At 46.1% G+C, this 25,701-nt stretch overlaps 1 protein-coding gene and 1 long non-coding RNA gene across 7 annotated transcripts in view; both read left to right on the top strand.

Moving 5' to 3' along the window:
• Positions 1–18,418, top strand: part of LOC112543972 (uncharacterized) — a 30,231-nt gene extending 11,813 nt beyond the window's left edge. For all 4 annotated transcript variants that reach the window (XR_012897084.1, XR_012897083.1, XR_012897082.1 and 1 more), the window contains 3 exons: positions 14,850–14,928; positions 15,239–15,365; positions 16,061–18,418. This is a non-coding gene — a long non-coding RNA (uncharacterized LOC112543972). The remainder of the gene's footprint in view (positions 1–14,849; positions 14,929–15,238; positions 15,366–16,060) is intronic.
• A 1,306-nt stretch (positions 18,419–19,724) lies between these two features.
• The window catches only part of NF1 (neurofibromin 1), a 202,710-nt gene continuing 196,733 nt past the window's right edge, over positions 19,725–25,701 (top strand). For 2 of the 3 annotated variants that reach the window (XM_075904830.1, XM_075904829.1), the window contains exon 1: positions 19,727–20,040. In XM_075904830.1, coding sequence (XP_075760945.1) covers positions 19,981–20,040 — 60 coding nt within the window. In that variant the 5' untranslated portion in view covers positions 19,727–19,980. Of the gene's footprint in view, positions 20,041–25,701 lie in introns of all 3 variants that reach the window. The other variant, XM_075904831.1, reaches the window with a different exon arrangement.

Below are 25,701 nucleotides of genomic sequence, written 5' to 3'. Positions count from 1 at the left end.
GATTCTTCCCAAGTCCCCCCAGCACCCGCCCCTGCTGTCCTTCAAGGAGATAGGCAATGGAGAGAAGACTGAGACACAGCTGTAGAGAGGCATCCCTTTAAGCACGAGCCTCAGCTAGCCTCAGACAGCAGCTACAGGAAGTGACTGCTGTCCTGAGGCCCTGCCCAGAGTGTGGGCATGCTATTTCAATATAGCCCTGTGCTGTTTCGATGGAGATTTGTAGTGGGAACATGCTATTTCAAAATAGTTATTTGGAGAGTTATTATTTCGAAATAACTTATTTCAAAGTAACTTGGTATGTAGACCTACCCTTAGAGACCTAGCAATGAGGACTAACGGTAGTTCGAATTAAGAGCTTTAATTCGAACTACCTAGCCCGTGCCGTGTGTAGCCGCGGGCAGGGAGTTCGAACTACCGGGCATTTAAAAATGGCGGCGCCTGGGAACATGCAAATAAAGCCCAGGATATTTTAATCCCAGGCTTCATTTTCAAGTTTGAATGACTACATTTGCCACCCTAGTTCGAACTAGGGTGGCTAGTGTAGACATACCCTAACAGATTTATTTGGGCATAAGCTTTTGTGGGTAAAACCCACTTCACCAGATAAGTTGGAGTGGAGTTTACAGAGGCAGGGGTATTTATAGGGACAACAAAAGAAAGAGGTTACCTGTGTAAATGAGGCTAATCAGGTAAGGGTGGAAGTGGCTCATTCACAGCATTTGATGTGGAAATATGGCTATCAAGAGAGGGGAAACTGCCTTTGTAATGCGTTAACCAGTTAAGATCCTTATTCAGTCCTAAATAAATAGCATTGGATTTGCAAAGGAATTCCAGTTCAGCTGTCTCCCTTTGTAGTCAGGTTTTGAAATTCAAATAGTTTGATACAGTTGTCTAGAAAAAAGTAGACCTGAAGTACTACCTATGGTTCTGCCAGTCAGGACTGTCTTCCCTGGTAGGGAACGATTGGGAAGCTTGCACTGTGCTGGTCCAGATTGTTCCTTGCTCCATGTAGTGCTTTCAGCCCTTGACTCCCATGTGCATAAATGATGTTTATGGGGGAAACAGCTGTAAAGAGGCATCCCTTTCTGCTTGTAATTTATCTTGGTACTTCCTAGTTTGCTAAAGATAACCCAGTGTGCATCATTCTAATAGTGCAAACAAACCATTACCATAAGGACATTACGTTCCTCAGCTTCCAAACATCCCTAAAGTCAAACCATAGTGTCTCACAATCCAAGACATAAGGTACAATAGCTTAGACCTGCATTTCTCAAACTGTGGGTCCTGACCCTCCGGGGGCTCATGAGCAACTTAGAGGGGGGTTGCAAGCAACTTAGAGGGAGGTCGTGATTTCACAGTTTGTGAACCCTTGGCTTACACAATCACACTATTCCAAGTCCTCTCATAAGGATCATATTGGTGATAATACACAAGTACAACATGCTGAGATAAGATAACCTGCCTTTTGTACTAATATTTGGGCTCTGTGTAGTTTTTCCTTCAAATGCTGATGCACTGTTATTTTCGTATTACAATAGCCAAGGGCTTTTCTCCATAGCATCCCATATGCAAGTTGCTGTTTTCCATCACAGATACTCATCTACTTCTCAAGGCTCTTTGCAGTGAAGCTACAGAGGTGGGGGCAAAAAGGAAGCAGAGAACATAGGGAAAGCTATAACTTGACCAAGCTTTAGCCTGGGATTTTTTCAAAGGAACCTAGGGGAATTGCTAGGGTTATGTTTACACTAGGGATGTTTGAGTGTTCATTTTGCTTGAGTGTACTTGGTTACACAATTAAGCAATAAACCTGGGCTTATCAATTAATCCGAATGACTACACGTCCCTCCTCCTTGCTGCCTATGTATTAGAGGCGGCAAGAGAGGGAAGTAAGAGCTGGTGCCCTTGCATGGAGTTGCCTGCCGCTGAAGCTGCTGCCTCTTTATCAGAGGCCGGGGTGGGGTGGGGTGGAGGAGGCGGTTAGGCGGGAGCGGGCGCCTGTGGGGACCCAAAAAGTCCAGCAGTTACAAGTTTACACAAATACACAATAGTTCACATCCCTAGTTTACTCTAGGAATGCCTTACTGGTACAGATGCCCCAGCACAGCATACCAACAAAGCACTGCTACTTAGATACAGTTTTATTGGCAAAGCTGAGCTTTAGGCCCATAGTAAAACCATCCCACATGAATTCCAGAAGTTACACTGGTAAAAGCACACGTTTGCCTGCATACCTATGTCCATGCACAGCTATGCTGGTCAGGGATCACATATCTTCACCCCCCATGACCAGCAGATCTATGCCGGCAGAAGTCTGTAGTGTAAACTTGGCCTAAGACAGACTCTGAGCTTCCTTTGAAATTTCCAGTTAAAGGCTCATTCTCTAAACCATATTTAAAAGAGAGAGAGAGAGAGAGAGAGAGAGAGAGAGAGAGAGAGAGAGAGAGAGAAGACTGGAAGTTAAGGCCTCTGTTTGAGAACCGATTTATCCTGGGGACAAAAGGTGGTAGATTGGAAGAAGCCATCTTGGTTCTGTTTGCTAAATTCTGATAGCAACCAGCTCACTAACTTTTTCTGCTTGAACTACCTGAGATTGAGTTTCCTTTTCTTTTACCTCATCTTGGCATCTTTGACCTCTTTGTTGGCTCTTTCCACCCCTATTTTCCATAAGTATATCTGCAAGCTGAGCCCTGTTTTCTTACTAGACCCGCTAAATCAAATCCCAGAAGACTGATCACTGGAGTGTTGCTATCCAGGTAAGTGTAGACCAGGGATGTTAAAATGTATTTAACTATGTAGTCATGTAACCGCTGAAAATTTGGTTACACGTGGGGCGAGGGGAAGGTAGATCCTGCCTGCTGCCCTATACTACTGCCTCTGAGGCTATGTCTAGACTGCAGAGTTTTTCAGGGATACTGGAGGTATCCTGGAAAAGCTCTGCCATGTCCAGAGAACACGTCTGCTTTTTGGAACAGTTTCCAAAAAAGCGGGCACGTTCTTTTGGCATCCCTGTATTCCTCTCATTGAGAGGAATAAGGAATGTTCCAAAAGAGGAGTTTTTTCTGAAATGTGACCCCGTGTAGACAAACCAAATTTCGAAAAAGCCTCTTCTGAAAAAAAAGGTGGAAAAAGCAAGGCAAATTGCTGTTCGCAATTTGTGTATCTTTTTCTGATAAAACCCTGTAGTCTAGATGTAGCCTTATACGGAGGCCCGAGCTACTGCTTTACTGCACTACTGCTCCTTGAATGCACTGGCTCCCGCCCCTTCACCCCGCTGTTGCCTCTGTTACAGAGGCAGCAGCATAATGGGGGGAGGCAACTTAAACATTGACTCCCTGCGTGCACCAGTTCCCGCCTGACCCCTGCACTGCTGCCTCTGATCCAGAGAAGCAGCACATGGGAGGAGGCCTGTGCATAACTGTGCATGTTAATCAGTGAGCTCAGACTCATTGGTTAACCACGTAAATGGTTACACTTTCACATCCCTAGTGTAGGCCTTTCTTAGTAGACAAGACAGACACAGAGCAGGAGGGAGCCAGAAATGACTAATCCAGGGTCACATCATCAGTAAGTGGATGAGCCAGGAACAGAATTTGAGTTTCCCCATCCCCCTTCACAGGGTATCTCAGAATAATGGCTCTTGGTCTACACTTATGTGCCTGGAAGATTCCTTTTTAATGCCTCATTGGAAGTAATACCAAGCTCTTATTGAGTGCCTGTCATCAGTCAATCTTACAGTTCTTTACAAAGGAGATCAGTATCATTTTACTGGTGGGGAAACTGAGGCACAGAGCAGCAAAGTGACTTGCCCAAGGTCATACAGCCAGTGGCAGAGGTGAGAATGGAACCCATTCTTCTGAGGTCAGTGCTCTGTCTATTAGGCTACACTGCTTCTACAGAGAGCTCTCATTTGGGACATTTAAACCTAGACAGAACCGAACACACTATATGGAGTAATCCTGTAATTGCAATAGAATGTCCGAGATGGCCGAGGAGTTGCTTGTAATTCTTTGGTTCTACATTAAAAAGAGAGCCTTCATTTTTGTTTTATATTTGAAGGGGATTTCTCAATATAAATTTTAAGCAATTTAAGTTCAGGGACAAACCAAAAACTTTGGGAAGAGCTCTGAGCCAAATTCTGCCACCTTTATACATATTGGCTATGTCTACACTGCAGAGTTTTTGGGCAAAACCAGCTATTTTTGCACAAAAACTTGTGGAGAGTCCACACTACAAGCCCGTTCTCGTGCAAGAAAAAGTACAGTAAAGCATAAGAACACAGGGCTTTTTGCACAAGAGTTATTCCTCTCCCCACGAGGAACAAGCCTTTTTGTGCAAGAGCTCTTGCACAAAAAGGCATGTGTGGACAGGCAACAAGGGTTTCTTGCGCAAGAAACCCCTATGGTTAAAATGGCCATCAGAGCTCTCTTGCGCAAGAGAGCATCCACACTGTCATGGATATTCTTGCGCAAAAGCACATCGCCTGTGTGAAAGCACATGGCAGTGTGGATGCGCTCTTATGCAAGAACTTTTTGCACAAAAACTTCTTGTGCAAGAAGCCTGCAGTGTAGAGATAGCCCTAGAGTAATGCCTTACTCCTCAAGGCTTCAAAGTGACTTCAATGGACTGCCCAAGGAGTCAGGTCCTATATTACTGGCAGTCCCCGAGTTACGCGGATCCGACTTACGTAACTTACGCCCAGATGCGCCGACTTACGCCCAGATGCGCCGCGGTCCGCCGCCCCCGTCCTCCGGGGCGAGAAAAGCTGCTTCCCGTCTCCCTGGTCTGCAGGGAGACGGGGAGCAAAGCCTTGGAGCACGCCCGCAGCGGGACAGCCCAGGCGCGCCTGGACTGTCCCGCTGCCCAGGTGCTCTGCGGCTTTGCTCCGTGTCTCCCAGATCAGCAGACCAGGGAGACGGAGCAAAGCCGTGGAGGACGTGGGCGGTCCCACCACCCCCGTCTCCCTGGTCTGCTGGGGGGTGGTGCAGCTAGTGCCCCCCCAGCAGACCAGGCTTTTCTTGCCTACCCCTGGGGTAGAGCAGCTGGGGGCTGCCGGGTTGGTCCCGCAGCGCCGCTCCGGATCAACCCGGCAGCACCCCAGCTGCTCTGCCCCAGGCGTCCTGATTCAGCCGCTGCTGGTCAGTTTCAGCAGCGGCTGAATCAGGACGCCTGGGGCAGAGCAGCTGGGGTGCTGCTGGGTTGCTCCAGTAGCGCCAAGGAGCCGCGCTACTGGAGTAACCCAGCAGCACCCCAACTGCTCTGCCCCAGGCGCCCCCAAGTCAGCCTCTGCTGAAACTGACCAGCGGCTGACTACAGGAAGCCCGAGGCAGAGTTGCTCTGCCCCAGGCTTCCAGGAATCAGCCGCTGATCAGTTTCAGCAGCAGCTGACTTGGGGACGCCTGGGTTTCTTAAGTTGAATCTGTATGTAAGTCAGAACTGGCGTCCAGATTCAGCCGCGGTTGAAACTGATCAGTTTCAGCAGCGGCTGACGCCAGTTCCGACTTACATACAGATTCAACTTAAGAACAAACCTACAGTCCCTATCTTGTACATAACCCGGGGACTGCCTGTACTGAACTTTTTTTTAACTCCACAAACAATCCTGGCTGAAATCCAGGCCCCACAGAATCAACAAGGGTACGTCTACCATTTTAGCCGTAGGGGTTTCTTGCAAAAGACACCCCTGTTGCCCGTCTACACTGCCTTCTTGCACAAGAGCTCTTGTGCAAGAGGTCTTATTCCTCATGGGAAGAGGAATAACTCTTGCACAAGAAGCCCTCTGATCCTACACACATTTTTGCGCAAGAACGGCTATTCTTACGCAAGAATCCTGCAGTGTAGATGTAGCCCAAGAGTTTTGTGTTTTCTTCTTTAGAGTATCTGATGAGTCCAAGCGATTCCTGAGCATTACACAGGGATAAGAGCTGTGATCTGAGACAGGCTCTGTTGCTGTGACCCCGAGGAAAGTCACTTATGGCCTGATTTTTAGAGATGCTAAACACCTCTAACTTCAGTAAGAATCGGTAGAAGCTGTGAGGGTTCAGTACCTCTGAAAATTCGATCTCTCTCCTCTTCAGTTTCCCATATTCAGAATGGGAATCCTAATAAAGTCCTTAGTCACCCATCCCACAGGAATGCTGTGAACACTAACTAATGCCTGTAAAATGCTTTAGATATGAACATTTCTTATGTATTTATTGTTATTATTGACACAGACTGCTTCTTGTGCCCAGTGTATAAAGTGCATTTTATGTAGTGCAAAACTCCGTATAAACTCACTAGCAGACTTACCCAGCATTGCCTGGATCCTTCAGGGTGGGGGGCTGGCAATGTGGGGGTGCAGGACTCAGGGCAGGCCCTTGCAGATGTGAGTGCAAGAGTGAGCGTTGGGAGGTGAGGAGGAGTTCAAGGTGGAGGTCCCATTCAGCATGAACCTTTTCTCTCTCCTCACCCCATCCCTCCCTGTTGCCAGGTGCCTTTTTTCTCCCCCTCCACCGCTGGCACTGTGGTCAAGGCTGGTGGGGAGAGGGAGGGTTTGGGAGAGGGAGCTACTTTCTCGGTGTACTGGCAGGTAAGATGGCAGAGCCCCACCCCTGCTGGTCACTCCCGTGGTAGTATGGCTGTCCCTAGTTGACATTCTGCAGGATAGCCCTCCCCTCTGGGCTAAAAGTGGCCCTGTGGCCACTCTTGTATCACGCCCCTCCCAACAGCAGCTGATCCCTTTACGTGTTATAGAAAACAGTCCCTCTCCCAGGGCTTCTGGGTCTTCTGGCACAACCAACCCATGACTTTGCTTTAAGTTAGGAGTAGAGGGATCTGCACATCAAATTTGGTGGCCCTAGCTCTTACTGTTTAGGAGGAGTTGAACAAACAGACTCACAGACAAACAGACACTCTAAAAAGATAGATAGATTCAATACACAATTAGATAAGGTTCTCTCAGTGCCCAGTCATAGACTGTTCTTTGGATAACATATGATACACTATGGAGCGACTTAAGAAGATCCATAAGAAAACAAACATGCATACCATATATGGGTAGTTTAAAAAACCCAGACATTAGAGGGCAACTCTGGGGTAATGGATTAAAAAGGAGAAGTCATCACAATGGTCTATATTTGTTTCCCCAAATCTGTTTTTAAAATGCATTCTCTGAGGCAAATGGAATGCACTTTAATGCACAGGAATCAATAGGCTTCACACCACAGCCACCTTCTTACACACAAATAAATAAATCATGCACAAAGTAATGCACTTACAAGGCCATTATTTAGCTTCATAATTTGTATAACTCAGAATGTTTATTGCATGTCATGAAGAATAGGACTGCCTTCCTCTGCAGAGATAACTGTTTTATTCTTAAACCATATAAATCACTTTTTTTTAACAAAAAGCTTGAATGATTTTCCACTTTTTGTACACATTTGCTTCTTGCAACATTAGCCAGAAACTGTAGCACAAGGTTACCAAGTCAGTTCCCCAAATAAAGTATAATCCTTCATTTTCTAAATGTTGATTACAAAAGTTTTTGGCTATATCCCTTGGTGTCCAAACACTTACATGTGTAACTACATTATTAGTTATTATTATGTAGCAGTTAGATCATCGTCCTACTGCTTTACAGATAATAAGAGACAGCCGTATCTCCAAACAATTTACAATCTAACTAAACAAGACTGATGAAAGGTGGGAGAAAGGAAGTATATTAACTGGATTCCTGTTTCTTTTTTCGTAATCTTAGTCATGCCTTTCAATGGTGCTTTATTTTAGACTCAAACAGACTTTTGTTACACCCAAACCTGGCTTCTCCATGTTACTTGGTTATTTACATCATAGCAAGCAAATGGTCTGGTAGCACTTTATAGATTAACAAAACATGTAGATGGTATCATGAGCTTTCGTGGGCACAGCCCACTTCTTCAGATGACCGGAGTCTACATCACAGATATAGAATAATGAAATCCATATAATTATTTATTCTACAGAATATATTTACTATTTTTACAGGTCTGGGCAGATACAAAAGTGGTATCTACTTTCATATCTGCAGAAATGATTTGCAGCTATCCACATCCACATCTGCAGATGCAGAAAAACCATGGATATAAAGTGGATATCAATGAATTTGCAGGGCTCTAACTATTCCCATACACTGTTCCCCATTTGAGTTTTTGTTCCACATTTGGGCAGTAGTAAATTGAGACTTTGCCCCATTTAGCTTACTGAATTGCTCATCCCTCGTTCTGTTTGATTAATCTACTGCAGTGTGTAGGCCAGCTTCTACTCTTCTACTCTCAATAGTTTACATAGTGTGTAAACCCTTTGTTATTGCAGATTTACAGTGGTGAAACTCAGGCTATGTCTAGACTGCAGGCGTCTTTTGGAAGAAGGTTTTCTGGAAGAGATCTTCTGAAAAAACTTCTTCCGAAAGAGAGAGTCTACACTGCAAAAGTGCATCGAAAAAGCAATCTGCTTTTTTGACAGATAGCATCCACACTGAATGGACGCTATCTCGCATTTAATCTGTGATTACTATGGGCAGAATGGCCACCAGGGCATCTGTGCTTTTTCCTCTTTCTTCTTCTTGCAAAAGAGCTCCTTTTTCCCTGTCCACACACGCCTTTCTCCGAAAGAGCCCTTTTGGAAAAAGGCTACTTCCTTGTAAAAAGAGGTTTACCAATGTTGGAAAAACCCTAATTTCTTTCGATTTTTTTTGAAAGAATGCAATAGCAGTGTGGACGTAAGTGAAGTTTTTTCAAAAAAACATCGTTTTTTTAAAAAAACCTCTCTAGTGTAGACACACCCCCAGAGGTAAATCTGGCCAATTAATTTGAAGTTTGATTTGTCTCTATTTAATCTAATCATGCATGTGAGAAAATGATGTTTCAAGTTCACGCTGGGTAGAAAATAACAACATGTTTAATGCTACATAAATGAGGAAAAAGCTTTCACTTGCTTGGCAACACTTCTTTCAAACTGTGCTCTGTAGAACCTTGCTAATTCGCATTAATGACAGATCTATTGCAGATTAACAAATGTTGCAAATTAGCAAGTAAGTGAACAAACTGGATTAGAAAGAAGCTAAGGGCAGAGCATCACAAAATGTACTGTTCAATTATTTTGACAAGTGCAGTTTCATTTTTCTTATGATATTTCACAGTATATTAAATGTAAATTGTTCTCCTTGACCTCTGGTGATAGGACAAGCAGCAGTGGGCTTAAATTGTGGCAAGTGAGATTTAGGTTGGATATTAAAAAAAATGTCCTAACTGTCAGGCTGGTTAAACACTGGAATAAGTTGCCTAGGGAGGTTGTGGAATCTCCGTCATTGGAGATATTTAAGAGCAGGTTAGACAGACATCTATCAGAGATGATCTAGCTGGTGCTTGGTCCTGCTGTGAGGGCCGGGGACTGGACTTGATGACCTCTTGAGATCCCCTCCAGTTTTGGTATTCTATGATTCTACCATAGTGTACTGGCCTGATCAAATCCCCACTGCTTTAATGGAGCTGGATCAAGCTCTAAATACACGCAGTGCAGGTGGGGGATAGTAGTAATATATGGCCTCTTGACTTTAGAAGGCATGTCTACACAGTAGGGCAAAAGTCGAATTAAGCTACACAACTTCCGCTATGTAAGTTGTGTAGCTGAAGTTGAAATAGCTTAACTTGGCTTTTGGCGCTGTCTACACAGCAGAAAGTCGATGAAAGAACACTCTTCTTCCAACTTCCCTTACTTCTCGTAAAATGAGGGTTCCAGGAGCCGGAGCAAGAAGTCCTCCAGCTCACCATTATTTTGAAATAATGGCTTGCAGTGTAGATGCGCTCTTTGTCTGACATTATTCTGAAATCACACTGCTGTGTAGACATAGCCAGAGTGATTCTGTCTTCAGTGAGATGCAAATTTAATTCCCCATTCACTTTCCTCCGCCCCATGGGAATTAGCAAGGTTCGGTGTATTTACATTTGAATCAGTCTAAAAATATGCTTTATGGCAGTCCATCTAAACACAATAACCCTCTAGTTAATCTGTAGCCTATCACAGAAAATAAGTGGGTTCTGAACATTGAACATAGAAGTCTGACCATGTTTTAAAAAAAAAGTAAAGTCCATTATACTCTCCAGGTCTTCATTCCACACTTGTCTACATTAAAACTTACATTCAAGGAACACTTGTGCATTAGTTGGTATCTTTATTTCACCAGAATTTGAACTTGGCTCATGTGTGAAAATACCTTTTTGTGGGCTCCTGTCTTTTTTAGAAGCAAAACAAAAATTACTATCCCAATACGGTCAAGAAGGAAATTGAAAGTGGGTGTTTGTCTGGTTATCTTCAGAACTTACTTTCCTGAATCAGAGAGAGTAAACTGTTGTCCAGCATAGTAATAACTGGGTTTGGAAAAAAATTATATGCTACATGACATGTTAACAGTTTACTAAAGTTCTGCTGGGAAGGTTTTAGCAAATGTTCAATTAAAATAATTTAGTTATTTAAAAAATAGTGACTGGGAAAGACAGACAAATGTACAGTACATTTCTATATCTATATTATATATCGTGGTTTGTTTTGTAATTAATTAGAGTAAGGAAACAGGCTCAGAAGTTTCTAAGTGATTGCTAAACTTCCATTCTATTTTGTCTAGAAGTAATGGAAATTTGGTAATGAGTTCTCCTTGCTCCTTTCTCTATTGCACTAGATCAAATTTACTTTTGCTACTTTGGTGCAACTCCAGTGAATTCCAGCGTGACAGAAAAGAGATACCTCAATGAGATAGCATTCTGTGTTCTAGGAACTTATTTTATGTATGACTAGAAGATTTACCTGGTGTTTCGCAGGTCCTGAACTCAATTATTTTTCGTTTTTCTTCATTTAAATCATTGCTTTTGGCTGGGGCTGGGGATGAGGGATTCAGTATGAAGGCTACCCTGCAGTGAGAGGACTACCCCAGCCCGCTAATCATAGCAGTATGGGGCTAGGTGAGCAGAAACTCTCCATGGCTGCTGCAGCTCCAGTCAGCACAGATGGGGGAGGGGTGCATGTCCCCCAGCTGGGAGCAGGTCCAGTTTCCTCTGTTCCCTGCATTCCCCAGCCAGAGTGATCAATGCAACACTTTCCTCTCACTCCCTGATTAAGAACAGCCAGCAATGTTCCTGAATGAATTGGGGGGAGGGAGCTTCAGCCTCCCCTCCCGAAAGGGTACCTGGGAGGTGAGAGGCTCAGGCCTGGGGCAGTCCCAGATGGGGGAGGGGGTGTTCCCAGCCAGCCTTTTTCACCTGCCTGATGATTCTGTCTATTTTCTGTATGGTTTTCTGAGACACAATCCCATTCCAGGCACATCCCATTTTCCTGGCACAACCAAATCCTTATACAGGCAGTCCCCGAGTTACGCGGATCCGACTTACGTCGGATCCGCAGTTACGAACGGGGCACTTCCTCTCCCTGGTCTCTGCCGCTCTGCTGTGCTCCGCTCTGCTCCCCCTCCCCCTGATCTGCAGGGGGGGGGAGCAGAGCGGAGCACGCAGCCAGCTGACAGCCCAGATGCGTCTGGGCTGTCAGCTGGCCGCGTGTTCCGCCGCTCTGCTCTACTCTGCTCCCCCTCCCCCTGGTCTGCAGACCTGGGGGACGGGGAGCAGAGCAGAGCAAAGCCGCGGAGCCCGAGGGCAGCAGGATAGCCACGGCGCGTCTGGGCTGTCCCGCTGCCCCTGTGCTCCGCGGCTTTGCTCCGGACGCCTGTGGTACAGCAGCTGGGGCGCTGCCAGTTGGTCCTGTAGCGCCGCTCTGGGTGCCACTGGACCAACCCAGCAGCACCCCAGCTGCTCTGCCCCAGGTGTCCCCTAGTCAGCAGCTGCTGAAAATGACCAGTGGCTGACTACAGGAAGCCCCTGCCCCGGGCTTCCTGGAATCAGCCGCTGATCAGTTTCAGCAGCAGCTGACTTGGGGATGCCTGGGGTTCTTAAGTTGAATCTGTATGTAAGTCAGAACTGGCGTCCAGATTCAGCCACTGTTGAAACTGATCAGTTTCAGCAGCGGCTGAATCTGGACGCCAGTTCCGACTTACATACAGATTCAACTTAAGAACAAACCTACAGTCCCTATCTTGTACGTAACCCGGGGACTGCCTGTATTGCTTTACGTTATGATAAGAGGAGGCTGTATACCAAATTTGGTGGTCCTAGGTCTTACCATTTAGGAGGTGTCCTTGAGCAAACAGACAGACAAACTCTTTCAAATATATAGTAGATGAATGGGACCGAGAAAAAGAGAGTATAAAATGCTTTCAGTGTCTCAGAAGAATAACAAAGAGAACAATTTTCCAATTTAATACCTTTCTACAAATAAAATACTGACATGGGAGTAGCTGCACCTCTGCTTCCTTTTTGGTCTCTCTGCTCTGGTCTACACTGAGGAGTTATTTTGAAATAGCAAGTAGAGCGTCCACATTACCAAGCCCGTTACTTCAAAATAACAGGCTGAGTAGTTTGAACAAACTCCTGCTTTCCACAAGGAACAACACTTCATTATTTCAAAATAGCGGTAACTTCCCAGTGCTTCCTGGGGCGCTAAGTCGATGTACCTCGTCCACATTAAGAGAGCCTATCTCGGGCTAATTTCGAAACTTCCATCTAGTGTGGACACACTATTTCGAAATAGTTATTTCAGGAGTTATTTCAAAATAAGTTATTTCAAAATAATTTCCTAGTGTGGACATGCCCTCTTGCCTTTATGTTATGGTGGAGTCTCATGATTCTTCCCCCCTTAGGCCCTAAGTAACCATATGCCTGCCAGCCCCTCATTACCCAGATTTTGGGAGCTTGTGTTTCTTTCCTTCAGGAAATGGTTATCAGTGATATGGCCAATTACTTTCTTAATCAAAGTGTTTTTGCTTAGCAGTCGGAATAAAGCATTAGAGAAAAAAGCATCTTAAAATAGTGAGCAATTTACACACATATTTAATTTTATCTAGTCTCATGCTTCACTATAAACTAAGTTAGGGTATGTCTACCCAGCAGCGTTATTTTGCAATAACTGACGTTATTCTGAAATAACAAAGAGCACGTCTACACTACACGAAATAGCCTTGAGCTGGAAGACTTCTTACTTCGACTCCTGTAAGCCTCATTTCATGAGGAATAAGGGAAGTTGAAGGAAGAGTGTTCTTCCTTCGACTTCCTGCTGTATAGACAGCACCTAAAGCCCAGTTAAGCTACTTTGACCTCAGCTACGCAATTGACATAGCTGAAGTTCCGTAGCTTAATTTGACTTTAGCCCTGCTGTGTAGCCATACCCTTAGATAGACTTTCCTCTTAAGTGACAAGAAGTCATAGAGCCAACTCCCGTTTGCCTAGAGTACATCTATTCTGCAGGCTAAAGTCAAATTAAGATATGCAACTTCAGCTACATTAATTGCGTAGATGAAGTCGAAGTAGCTTAATTCGGCTTTAGACGCTGTCTACACTGCAGGAAGTCGAAGGAAGAACACTCTTTCTTCGACTTCCCTTACTCCTTGTGAAATGAGGGCTACAGAAGTTGGACTAAAAAGCTAATTAATTATTTCAAAATAGTGGGTTTGCTGTGTAGATGTGCACTCTGCTGTGTAGACATGCCCCTTGGACGGTCAAGATCTGTGTGTCTAGACTGTGTCCTTGTCTTCAATGCTAAAAAGGGCTACTTTTTTACTGTTGGGTTAAGTAATGTTCATGTGCTATTCTGAGGTAAAAACACAGGCAAGAATAGGCACTTCAAAGGTATGCTGAGGCAAATTAGGTTAGATTAGTTCAGCACATTGTGTCTGTCTGGAATTGACCTCACTCAGCTGTCAATGCCTGGTCTTCATTGTGTTTTTGCCTCACGAGAGCTCATGTATATCGGTTACCATGAAGCAGAAAAATAAACAACAACAAACCCACCTTTATTTAAGAAGTGAAGACAAGGCCTATGGGTTTCTGTCTTGTTTTATCTAACCCATCTTGTTCAGTCTAGTATTGATGCTGCTCATGAGAAAGGACTAAAGCCATGTACTCACTTGCTCGGGCATTGTCTCTTAACAACACCCTGGCTACACTTTAGCCTTCTTCCGGAAAAGCTTATGCAAATGAAGCGCGGAGTGGAATATCACTGTTCTTCATTTGCATAATTAATTAGCAGCTGTTTTTGCGCAAGAGGATTTTTCAGAGAGAACAGCTCTTGTGCAAGAGGGGGTTTTTGCGCAAAAAGGAGCCATCTACTCAGCTCCTTTTTATGCAAAAGCCTCTTGTGCAAAAATGGCTGCTAATTAATTATGCAAATGAAGCATGGCGATATTCCACCCCACACTTCATTTGCATAAGCTTTTCCACAAGAAGGCTACAGTGTAGACGTAGCCCTTAAGTGTAAGCTTGTTGAGTGACTATTAGAAAGGGCTCCCTTCTTCTAGCCTTTTGTTCTGCTACCATGACAGACCACTACGGTGAAAAAATCCAAACCACAATACAAAACCCCCATGCAAATGGCAGATCCAGATGCAGTTTTAATAATGATTAAAGAGTACCTCGACACTGTGCAAAATACATTTCCTAGAGATGTGACCATGAAATCCAAATCTTCCCATGATAAGGATCTCAGATGTAAGTCATTTCCCAGTATTATATTTATTTTTTCTGGTAACTTCTTTATAGTATGAATAACCTGTAAAAGATATGATGAACACTGTTCCAATACTATGATTTTATATTTCCCAGACTTCAGCTCATAGCTCCTTATCCAATAAATTCTAAACTGACTTTTCTGTTGGATTAGTTTCAATCTGATATCCAGAGTGGATTTACTTATTTTCTTACCAATTCTACTTCATGACTTCCTGTCTTTGTTTTCAGACTCCATTCCACAAGTGTATGTGCTTCCAGGAGCTTGGGTAGTTAGTAACACGAGAAGAACTGTTTTACTAGAGGAATGGTGAGATACCTTTACTTTTCCTCTTTGAACTAATTTTCTGAAATTCATGAGCAAAATTCAACCCACATGCACAAAGGTACAATTCCACAGTGGAATTTCACCTGAGTACACCCTGGATGAATTTGGTCCTATATCACTTCAAACAAAGGACTTTATTTTGCTTTCAGTTCCAGGGCCATGTTGTATTCAGTGCACTGGCAAAATAGGGGAATAATGAAGTTCCGAGTTTTGAATGTCCTGAATAGGTAGGGAGGACTACTGGGTGTTTTATGGTTTATAACCACATCCTAATGCTACATCTCCTCTGCAGCCGGGATCGAGGAAGTAGAAATCAATGCACCTGCATCAATGTAGAGGGGCTGGTGAAGACTTGCCAAATCAACTCCAGATCACTCTCCAGCTGATCCCAGTACTCTAACCTGGATGAAAAGAATAAGGTAAGTTGACAGGATAGTGTCTCCCATTGATCCCGTGTGGTATAAAGACCTAAGGTAAGTCAACTCCGGTTACTTTATTCATGTAGTTGGAGTGGCGTACCATAGGTCGTATTACTATAGTAGTATAAGATTTAGGGTGTGTCTATACAGCAGCCTTCCGTCAGAATAAGCTACGCAATTTGCACTATGCAAATTGCGTAGCTTATTCGAAGTCTAGGTCGAAAGAGCTTTTTTTGAAATTTGGCACTGTGTAGACAGTGCCAGATTTTAAAATAAGGTACTATTCTGACAAATCCCTTAACCCTCAAGGGTTACAGGGACGCTGGAATAGCGGTAGCATTTAAAGACACGGCGTTGCTATTTCAGGATACTTCCGGTATCCCGAAATAATGCTGCCGTCTAGACGTACTCTAAGTTTACACCACGAAGTTTTGTCATCAAAACCTGACTTTTGGTGACAAAACAGTGTGAGCATAAGCACTGCAAAGGGACTTTTGTTGGGAAAAATGCCAGTTTCAGAGACAAAAAACTTCCACCCTTATGAGAGATTTTTTTATTTTCCCTTCCTTTTATTGTTGACAAATGATCCAGTGTAGACTCTGCTGTTTGTTGTGTCGACAGAACTGGTTTCTGCCAGTATCCCCCAATGCCTGCCCTGATGACGCTGCTCAGCTTTGATCTCTGCTTCCCTGCAGGCATGTGCTCGTCCCCTTTCAAAACTCTGGAAAGTGTCTGACAACTGAATGAGCCGCACCATTTGGGGAACAAAGAGCAAATCGTTGGAGAGCTCCTGTTCTGTCCTGCAGGAGGAAATGGGACAGACTGTTGTGCTGCTTTGAAATTCCTCAGCATGGAGAGCTCACAGAGCTACTCATGATGCTGCTCCTGCCAACTGAAGAGGCTCTGGAATAGCTGAGGGGGAATCCGAAGAGGCTCAGGGATCAGCTCTGTCTTCCCACAACATGGCACTATGGGATACATACCCACAATGCATTAATCATACGATTGTGCCCCCAGTGTAGATGGTGTCTGTTGACAGAGGGAGCAAGTGCGAACACCCTCCGGTGATTTTTGTTTTGTTGACTTTTGGGTGTCGACAAATTTTGTTGACAAAATTTGGTGGTGTAAGCGTACCCTTAGGCTACGTCTACACTGCCCCCTCTTGCGCAAAACAAAATGCAAATGAGGCAAAGCGTGGAATATCGCAGCACCTCATTTGCATAATTAATTAGACTCGGGTTTTTTGCGCAAAACCCCCCTCTTGCACAAGAGCCGTTCTTCCTGAAAAAAAAGAGGACGAACAGCTTTTGCTCAACAGGGTTTTTTGCGCAAAATGGAGCCGCATAAATGGCTCCTTTTTGTGCAAAAGCCTCTTGTGCAAAAACAGAGCCTAATTAATTATGCAAATGAGTCACAGCGATAGTCCACGCTTCACCTCGTTTGCATATTTGTTGCGCAAAATGAGCACGGTATAGACATACACTTAGAATATAAAAAAAGGGGATGTTATCACATTACATTCACAAGGTACATGCCCCAGTAATTTACACTACATTTACCTGTTGGTTGTTATTCATAATCATCATCAACAACCATGGGCTCAATTGCCTTACATTATATATGTCCCTGGACATAACTAACCCTAGATCAAAAATGTAAGTTAGTGAAAATTTATTTGATGTGTAAACTTCATGAAACTGGAGGAAAAATTGTTAGGGCTGCTGTAAGTAACTAAATGCATTGTGCATATCTCTGTAATTGAGTTGTCCATCAAATGGTACTGGAGTCTTGGGACTGTAAATGAAGGAACACTCTACCTTCTTACTGTGGCAAGCAACGTAGTAAATGGATACAGACTAATCTCCAAGCAGAGAGCCGTTGTATGTGAAGTAATATTTTGTATTTGTCATTGTGTTCAACACTGGGAAATCCACAGACCTAGTTTGTGTTTATTGCATAGAGGAAAAACCTATATTGTGATGGAGAAACTTACCAGATTGCTTTCCAGGCTACACAGCTATAAGAATGGGTCCAGGAATCAATTCTGTAACTCAGATTTCTTCCATCTTCCAAGCCTTCCATCTTGAAATTGATTCATATTTGTTCTTGTTTTTCTCTTGCTTCATTTTTCTTCTTGGTCTCTGCTGGGTGACCAGCAGTAATAATTTATACATGGGAAGGCTGTAGAGGTAAATTGACCAGGGTGCTACTTTCCCTCTGCATAACTTCTATGTATAAATTTTTCTACTTTTCCCACAGAAGTAATCAAGGTTAGCCAGGTTCATTCTGACATTATGAAGGAGATAGCTATGAAGAGCTAATAACTTGAACCTTTGTATTTTATAGTAAACAATCTATTCCACCTTCCATGTAGCCGTGATGGTCAGAATAGCTTTCCTAAATCTGAAGAATAGCTTTGTGTGGCTCAAAAGCTTGACTCTCATCAACAGAGACTGGTCCAATACAAGATACTACTTCACCCATAGGGACTCTCTGCTTGGAGATTAGTCTGTATCTATTTACTACATAGCTTGTCACAGTAAGATACTCCTGTAGTGTTGGATACAGAAGATTTATCAAAAGGAGTGACTGGGGATTAGTCAATTTGATTTCTGCAGCCACATGGTACCAGCTGCAAAAGGAATCCTAGCCCATTTCCTTTGGTGGGTGCTGCTTATCCGGTTAGCTGGCTCAGTGTCAAGAATGAGAAAGTTAGAGATGGAGGGGAAAAAGAGGAGGTAGAGGTCCGGAGGATCAATGTGGCAGGCCCTGGGGAAAGGGATCAGAGCCTCTCCCTTCCTACTCCCCCCACAGGCTCAGTGACAAGGTGGGGTGTGAGGGGATCCAAGCTTTCCCACAGGTTCAATAACCAAGCTGGAGGGTCAGGGGATCAGAGCCCCCAATTCCTGGTTCAATGACAGGACTAGGATGTGTGTGAGGGGATCAGAGCCACCCTCCCCGCAGGCTCAGTGACAGGGCTGGGGGGTGAAGGGGATCAGAGCCCCCCCCCCCACAGGCTCAGTGACAGGGCTGGGGGGTGAGGGGGATCAGAGCCCCCCCCCACAGGCTCAGTGACAGGGCTGTGACAGGGCTGGGGGGTGAGGGGGATCTGAGCCCCCCCCCCACATGCTCAGTGACAGGGCTGGGGGGTGAGGGGGATCAGAGCCCCCCCTCCACAGGCTCAGTGACTGGGCTGGGGGGTGAGGGGGATCAGAGCCCTCCCCCCACACAGGCTCAGTGACAGGGCTGGGGGGTGAGGGGGATCAGAGCCCCCCCTCCACAGGCTCAGTGACTGGGCTGGGGGGTGAGGGGGATCAGAGCCCCCCCCACAGGCTCAGTGACAGGGCTGGGGGGTGAGGGGGATCAGAGCCCTCCCCCCCCACAGGCTCAGTGACAGGGCTGGGGGGTGAGGGGGATCAGAGCCCTCCCCCCCCACAGGCTCAGTGACAGGGCTGGGGTGTGAGGGGGATCAGAGCCCCCCCCACAGGCTCAGTGACAGGGCTGGGGGGTGAGGGGGATCAGAGCCCCCCCCCACAGGCTCAATGACAGGGCTGGGGGGTGAGGGGGATCAGAGCCCCCCCCACAGGCTCAGTGACAGGGCTGGGGGGTGAGGGGGATCAGAGCCCCCCCCCACAGGCTCAATGACAGGGCTGGGGGGTGAGGGGGATCAGAGCCCCCCCCACAGGCTCAGTGACAGGGCTGGGGGGTGAGGGGGATCAGAGCCCCCCCCACAGGCTCAGTGACAGGGCTGGGGGGTGAGGGGGATCAGAGCCCCCCCCCACAGGCTCAATGACAGGGCTGGGGGGTGAGGGGGATCAGAGCCCCCCCCCCACAGGCTCAGTGACAGGGCTGGGGGGTGAGGGGGATCAGAGCCCCCCCCCACAGGCTCAGTGACAGGGCTGGGGGGTGAGGGGGATCAGAGCCCCCCCCACATGCTCAGTGACAGGGCTGGGGGGTGAGGGGGATCAGAGCCCCCCCCCACAGGCTCAGTGACAGGGCTGGGGGGTGAGGGGGATCAGAGCCCCCCCCACATGCTCAGTGACAGGGCTGGGGGGTGAGGGGGATCAGAGCCCCCCCCACATGCTCAGTGACAGGGCTGGGGGGAAGAGGGATCAGAGCCCCCCCTCCACAGGCTCAGTGACAGGGCTGGGGGGTGAGGGGCTCATAGACTCAAGCCTAACGGGTTTTCTCGCAGTCTCATTTATACGCATGCGCAGGAACCTAGTTCTCTAACCCACGCATGCTCCCTCTTCCTGCTCCATTGCGCACGCGCCACCCCCCCTCCTTTCTCGCATGCGCGGTGGCGGCCGGTTCCCGCTCTGGCTGCGCATGCGTCCTGGCCCTGCCGTGGCGGCCCATGCGCTTTGCGACTCTCTCCTGCTTCTCTCCCCCCCCCCCCCCCTCCGCTCTTTCCCAGCCGTACGTTCCGCTGCTGCCTAGGCTGGGGGCGGACTGGGCTCCTGCTTCCGGTGGGGTGTCATGGCGGCCTCGGAGCTCTGATGGCTGCGGGGAGCTGAGAGTCCGAGACTGAGCCCGGCACGCAGAGACCCGCCACGCCCCCTGCCGCCCTCCCCTGGGGGAGCCGCCCCCTCCCCCGCCGGGCGGGCCGCGGGATATGGCGGCCCACAAGCCGGTGGAATGGGTGCAGGCCGTGGTGAGCCGCTTCGACGAGCAGGTAACGGGCGGGCGGTGCGGGCTGAGGTGGGAGGATGGGGGGAGGGGTGCAGGGGGGCAGGGTCGCTGCCTCCTGAGGGGCGGGATGGGGGCGATGCCCGCTCCCTGAACGCGGGGTGCCGCTCTCTCTGTGGGAGGAGGCAGCTGCTTAATGGGCTGGGGGGGGATACTTCCTCCCCCCCCCTTCAGCTATGGAAGGGGATAGGGGTTGTCGCTTCCTTGCTGCCCCTCCGTCGCACGGGCTTAAGCGGGAGGGGGTAAGAGGGTGCCTGTCCCCTTGTGTTGTGGAAGGGGTCAGGGTGGCTGCACCACGTTGCCCTGGCCATAGGTTGTGGTGGGGGGGGGGCATGTTTATTAGATGCTGTTCCTGCTGAGCCTAAGGCAGAAGGAGCTGCTGCTTTCTTCCCCTTCTCCAGGTTGGGAGCTGGGCAGTTGTGACTTCCCCTTGGGGTTAGCTATTACCCCTGTGCTGAGCAGAGTGTATATTGGAGGGTGGGGCCTGGCTGGTACTTGCTTGTCTATCCCCTTTTTCCAGTCAACTTATCCCCTTTACTGGTGAAACTGCCTTCCACTCATTTCTGGATGGATGATGCACAGTTCTGATGGTGGGGTGACTCCCCTGGGGTTTATGGTCATTATCATTGTTATTTTCCCCTAGATATTATCTGGAGGAGGGTGCTATCTCAGTTGACCTTTTCCTTGTCAGCTCCATTGCCAGCACCTCTAAAAATCACTTACATTTTTGCTCTGTTAATTTTTATTCATGTAATTTGTCTCATTTTCATTGAGATAATTAAAGCTTCAGAAGTGAGGAGTTTGTGGAGGGATAAAGTGGATGTTTATATGGAACTGCATCTGAATCAACTGGAAACACCAAACAAAGGCAGCTGGGTTGGGGGAGGGTCCTGGTTGTATAATGTTACAGTGTTAGGCTTTTTTTTTCTTTAAAAGAGTCAATGTCTTTGAAACAGATTTTCACTGAGGGTTTTGTGTGTGGAAGGAAGAACAATTTCTTGGCCTGAGGCTTGTGACTATGTATTTTTCTGATCCATTTGGAGTGACTGTTGATTGGGACTGGATGGCTGCACAGGCATTTCTAATGTTGAGACCAACTGGTTCTTGGACTGCACATTCCCTCCTCTTTCCCCATATGTCTTTTTGACATGTAGGTTAAGCTGGGACTTGGTTTAGGTTTACTCATTTCATTGTTTCTGTGTTTTTTCCTTTTGCTGTACTTGAATAGATTCTTCATTTGATTGGGGGGAGAGTATAAGATATTTTGCTATGTATACTTAACTATAATAAACATGAAACTGATTATAGAGGTTGAATTTTGTTAAGCAATATTTAGAGCCAAGGTAGATTAACAGTATTATCTCATGTTCATAACCTGCAGAAACGATTGAAGGCCTGTAAAGATAAGACATTTGCTTTTACTTTTTTAAAAAAGTATGAATATAATTTCTGAGAAAATAATTTTCTCTAACTTTTTTTAGCATTAAAAAAATCTGAGGATTTTTTTGTAATGTAGCATGCTTTGGAACCTGTCACTTTGCATAGTAAACTTTGTTTTGGCTTACCTTGAATCCCAGAGCATTTATTTTCAGTAAGTTTAAAGGGAATGGTACTAATTATGGCTTCAGTAATGCAAGAAAACAAATTTTTGTGTACTGGCGTTAGGCTTTATCATTTGCTTTGTTATGTATATTATGGAATTGGGCTTGCCAACATCTGGTAGGGGTTAAGGACTTCAGTTTTTTAAACAAGTATATTCTTATATACTTTATAGAATAATTAAGGGTAGGTATACAGAAGGAATCCTTTCCTTCTTCCATAGAAACAAAGGCCTTCAGTTGTGAGTTAGGTGGAACATTGGAATTACAGTTGTGGTGAAAAGGCACCAAAAAGAATATTGATTGAAATTGTCTAGTTTGCATGATAGGTATGTCTTTACAGAACTATTGAAATCAATTAATTGCATAATTCCATCTGATTTAAGATGTTACGTTATTTTTTGGGGGGGAGGGTTGTTTTTACAAATTTGATGGGAAACTTAGGGATAAGGCAAAGAGGCAGATATGATACCCCAGTATCCTGAAACTTTTTGAAATACACTGAAAAATATTTTCTCTTCACACCCATCTTCATTAACTTCATGTTGAGATTTTCAAATGTTCTTATTTGCTTTGTCTATTCTGAGAGTGATCGTCATATTGAAAAGATGTTTTTGGAATTCAGTTCAGAGCAAGCCTTTCAGGGTATATTTACAACCTTAAATTTTCTCTTACCTGTGAATTACAGATAGATAATTAGCCACTCCCCATAACTGCTAAACAGCTACATGAATGACCAGACAGAATGGTACAACAGCAAACAGTTATCTCCAGTTGCATCTTTGAGTGCCCAGCAGAAGCTAATTTGAGAAGCCCAGTTGAATAATTCTTCATTGAAGTACTGTGTCTGCAGTTCAGTGCATACAATCTTCACTTCCTTTTTTTACAATGCTAGTAATGCATCTTCAGATTTCTTTGTTTGTGTGTGCAGGACCTTTTGATATCATCATTGCAGGAGGTGAACTAGCACTGAGTGTTATACCAGGAGTATGTTTCTGTCACTGAATAAAGAGGAAAACTCCTGTTTCTGAAAAGAACAGTATACAGAAATATACTGGATTTCAGTGAAAGATAGATATAACTTTATAGTGTAGGTCAGTCAGCATCTGGCTTGCTGAATACATTTTTCTGAGCTAGGGATGTAAAATCCCATTTAATTGGTTAATCAGTTAAATGTGATGTTTAACCACTCTGAACACCAGAGGCTCACCATGGACCAGCGATGCTGTGGCTGGGCTGGAGTGCCTCTATCTGCAGTAGGTCCCATGGGGCTGGAGCAGTCTCCTGCCCATGGCAGGCAGTGAGCTGCTCCAGCCCCCATCAGTTTACCGGAACGAGTAAGCGCTAACTGCGTAACCTTTCACATCCCTATTCAGAGTGTGTGTCATTCTCTCTCTCTCACCCAGTCGCTTCTGATTTTCAGGTACTGTAATGTCTCCTTGAATAGTGGTTCTCAAACAATGGTCTGAGGCACTGGGGTATTGCGGGGGGTCAAGAGCACATTTCAATGGGGTCACCAGGCATGGTCAGCATTAGACTTGGGCAGAAAGCTGAAGCTAGGGGCTCTGAGCCCTTCTATCTGAAGCCAAAACCTGAGAAATGTAGCTTTGCAGGGGGTCCCTGTAGCATAGGGCCCCAGGAAGTTTTCCTGTTTGCTATCTCCTAATGCCAGTCCACGTGCCATGGTGTTTTTATAGCATGTTGGGGGGGGGGGGGGGGAGGAAGAAGAACTGTGAAAGAAAAAGATTGAAGACCACCTGGAGAGCCAGAAAGCAGCTTCCCACCACATGAGTGGGAACAGGATATAGCAGAATACATAGCATACTCCAGATAGCTCTTCGCTGATTTGGTATTTGTTACAAGTTTTTATTGCCTTTAAAGCCCTGAATGGTTTAGGCCAGGGTGAAGCAGGCAAAAGTTGTGGATTGTGCTGTGTGGTGGGCTTGCTTGGCCTGGAGCTGCTCCAATCTGACTGGACTGCCAGTTAATCAGTTACTGGTAAGCATCACCTGGTAAGAGCGATGCTTATTGGGTAACCGTAACTACTTATCCATTACATCCCTCATTTCCATAGCATTTTTTAGAGCAGTGGTCCCCAACGTGGTACCCGCGGGCGCCATGGCGCCCACGGGCCATTTCAGTGCGCCCGCCAAGTGATCGGGGCCGGCCCCTAGGTGAATGGAGCATGGGCGGCCCCCCAGCTGGGTGTGCAGCACAGGGGCGGCACCGGCCCCTGGTGGGCAGCAAATGGGCAGCCTCTCCCCATGGCACACAGCACAGCACATGGGCGGCCCTGCCCCGTGGTGCATGGCACAGGAGCGGCGCCAGCCCCAGGCGCACAGCACATGGGTGGTGGCGGCCCTACCCCTGGGCGCGCAGTGCATAGTATGTTCCGGCCCTGGGCTCGCGGTGTATGGGTGGATCCTTGCCCTAGGCGTGTGGCGCAGGAGCGGCGCCAGCCCCCAGGTGCACCGCACGTGAGTGCTGCCAGCTCCTGGGCGCGCAGCATAGGAGCAGAGCCGGCCTCAGGCACACGGCGTATGGGCGGCCCTGCTCCTGGGCACACGGCGCAGGAGTGGCGCCGACCCCGGGTGTGTAGTGCATGGGTGGCCCTACCCCCATGCGCGTGTGCAGCCCCGCTCACGTTACCCGGCGCGTGAGTGGCCCTGCCCGCAGGCGCCCGGCAACCACAAAAGGTTGGGGACCACTGTTTTAGAGCATCTTAGAGGGAAAACCTGTTAAATCATGGAACAGTCTTCCCAAACAGAGTAATCATAGCCTCATTGAGGCATTTAAAACTAGACTAGTAAACCCTACCAAATATAGGTACAGGAACAATCCTGTATTGACAGTAGAGTTGGCTAGAAATAAGTAAATTTTTTCTCTTAAAAATTAAGGAGAGAAACCTTTTATTAAATGGATTATCGTTAAATGGACACTGTAAGCTTAATGGTAACCCCAAGTTTATTGTGTTTAAAATAACATTTCGATTCGATTAGCTCTGAGTTTTTGAAAGTAGGGTTGGGGAACTTATGGCACCCAGCTTGCCTGGATCCGACCTCTGAGGCTCAGACCCGCTAGCGTTGGGGAGCCCACATTGATACTCCACAGGGCTGGAGCACACAAAATCTACTAGCCAGGGCCGCCTTAGGCTCTGGTGTGCAAGGGGAATGTGGGAGTGTCTTTCACCTTCTCAGTTGGGGACCAGTGAGGACTTTTTTTTGCTTCTCACTGACTGATTTTTCTGTAGGTCTGTGGCCCCCAATCAAAAAAGGTTCCCCACCTCTGCTTTAAAGCAAATATAATCTTGCAGTTGAAAAAAACTTTAAAAAGAACAAATAGTCCTGCAGCACCTTAGAGACTAACAGAAAATGTAGATGGTATTGTGAGCTTTCGTGGGCACAACATATTTCTTCAGATGAAATCATCTTGCAGCTTTTGAAATGCATCACGACAGCAAGAATTTGAAAGTGAACCAAACTTCATTGATTATTTTTTCTTTTGCATCTCCACAAAAAGACTACAAATAGTAACACACAATTGTGAAAGCCTTCTAAGAAACTTTGCTCCCCAGGCATAATGTAGCTGTCTACCATAAAGGTAAAGCTTGTCTGTGTAGAATGTAGAACTTCCTTGGAGATTGTTCTGAGACTGGAATGGACTTGTACAGGAACTAAGGACCATCACAAATTCCCGCTTTCTGTGCCAACTGCAAGGTACACTTTTTAATAAACACAGAGCCTTATGGACATTTAAAAAACAAGCACAAGCCAAAACACTGCATTTCATACACAAGTTTTCCTTTTACTAGAGAATAAGAGTTCCATATATGATAGGTATGTGTTATTAATGTCACTTAATGTGCTGCTGGAAAGTCCTCAGATGCGACAGTGATCATGGTGATATAAGAATTCACGTAGAATAGATCAATTTTGTGGTGTTAGTATAGCTAAAGATAAATATTTGTTTACAGCATACAACTTAGTTGTCCCTTTTATTAAAGTATTTTTACTAATAAATAGACAAAGTAGTATTTTCTAAAGTCCCTT

This window comes from Pelodiscus sinensis, chromosome 21 (assembly GCF_049634645.1).
Source record: "Pelodiscus sinensis isolate JC-2024 chromosome 21, ASM4963464v1, whole genome shotgun sequence".
Classification (NCBI taxonomy): domain Eukaryota; kingdom Metazoa; phylum Chordata; order Testudines; family Trionychidae; genus Pelodiscus; species Pelodiscus sinensis.
Note: the sequence above shows the minus strand (reverse complement) of the source record. Positions and strands in the feature narration are given on the sequence as shown.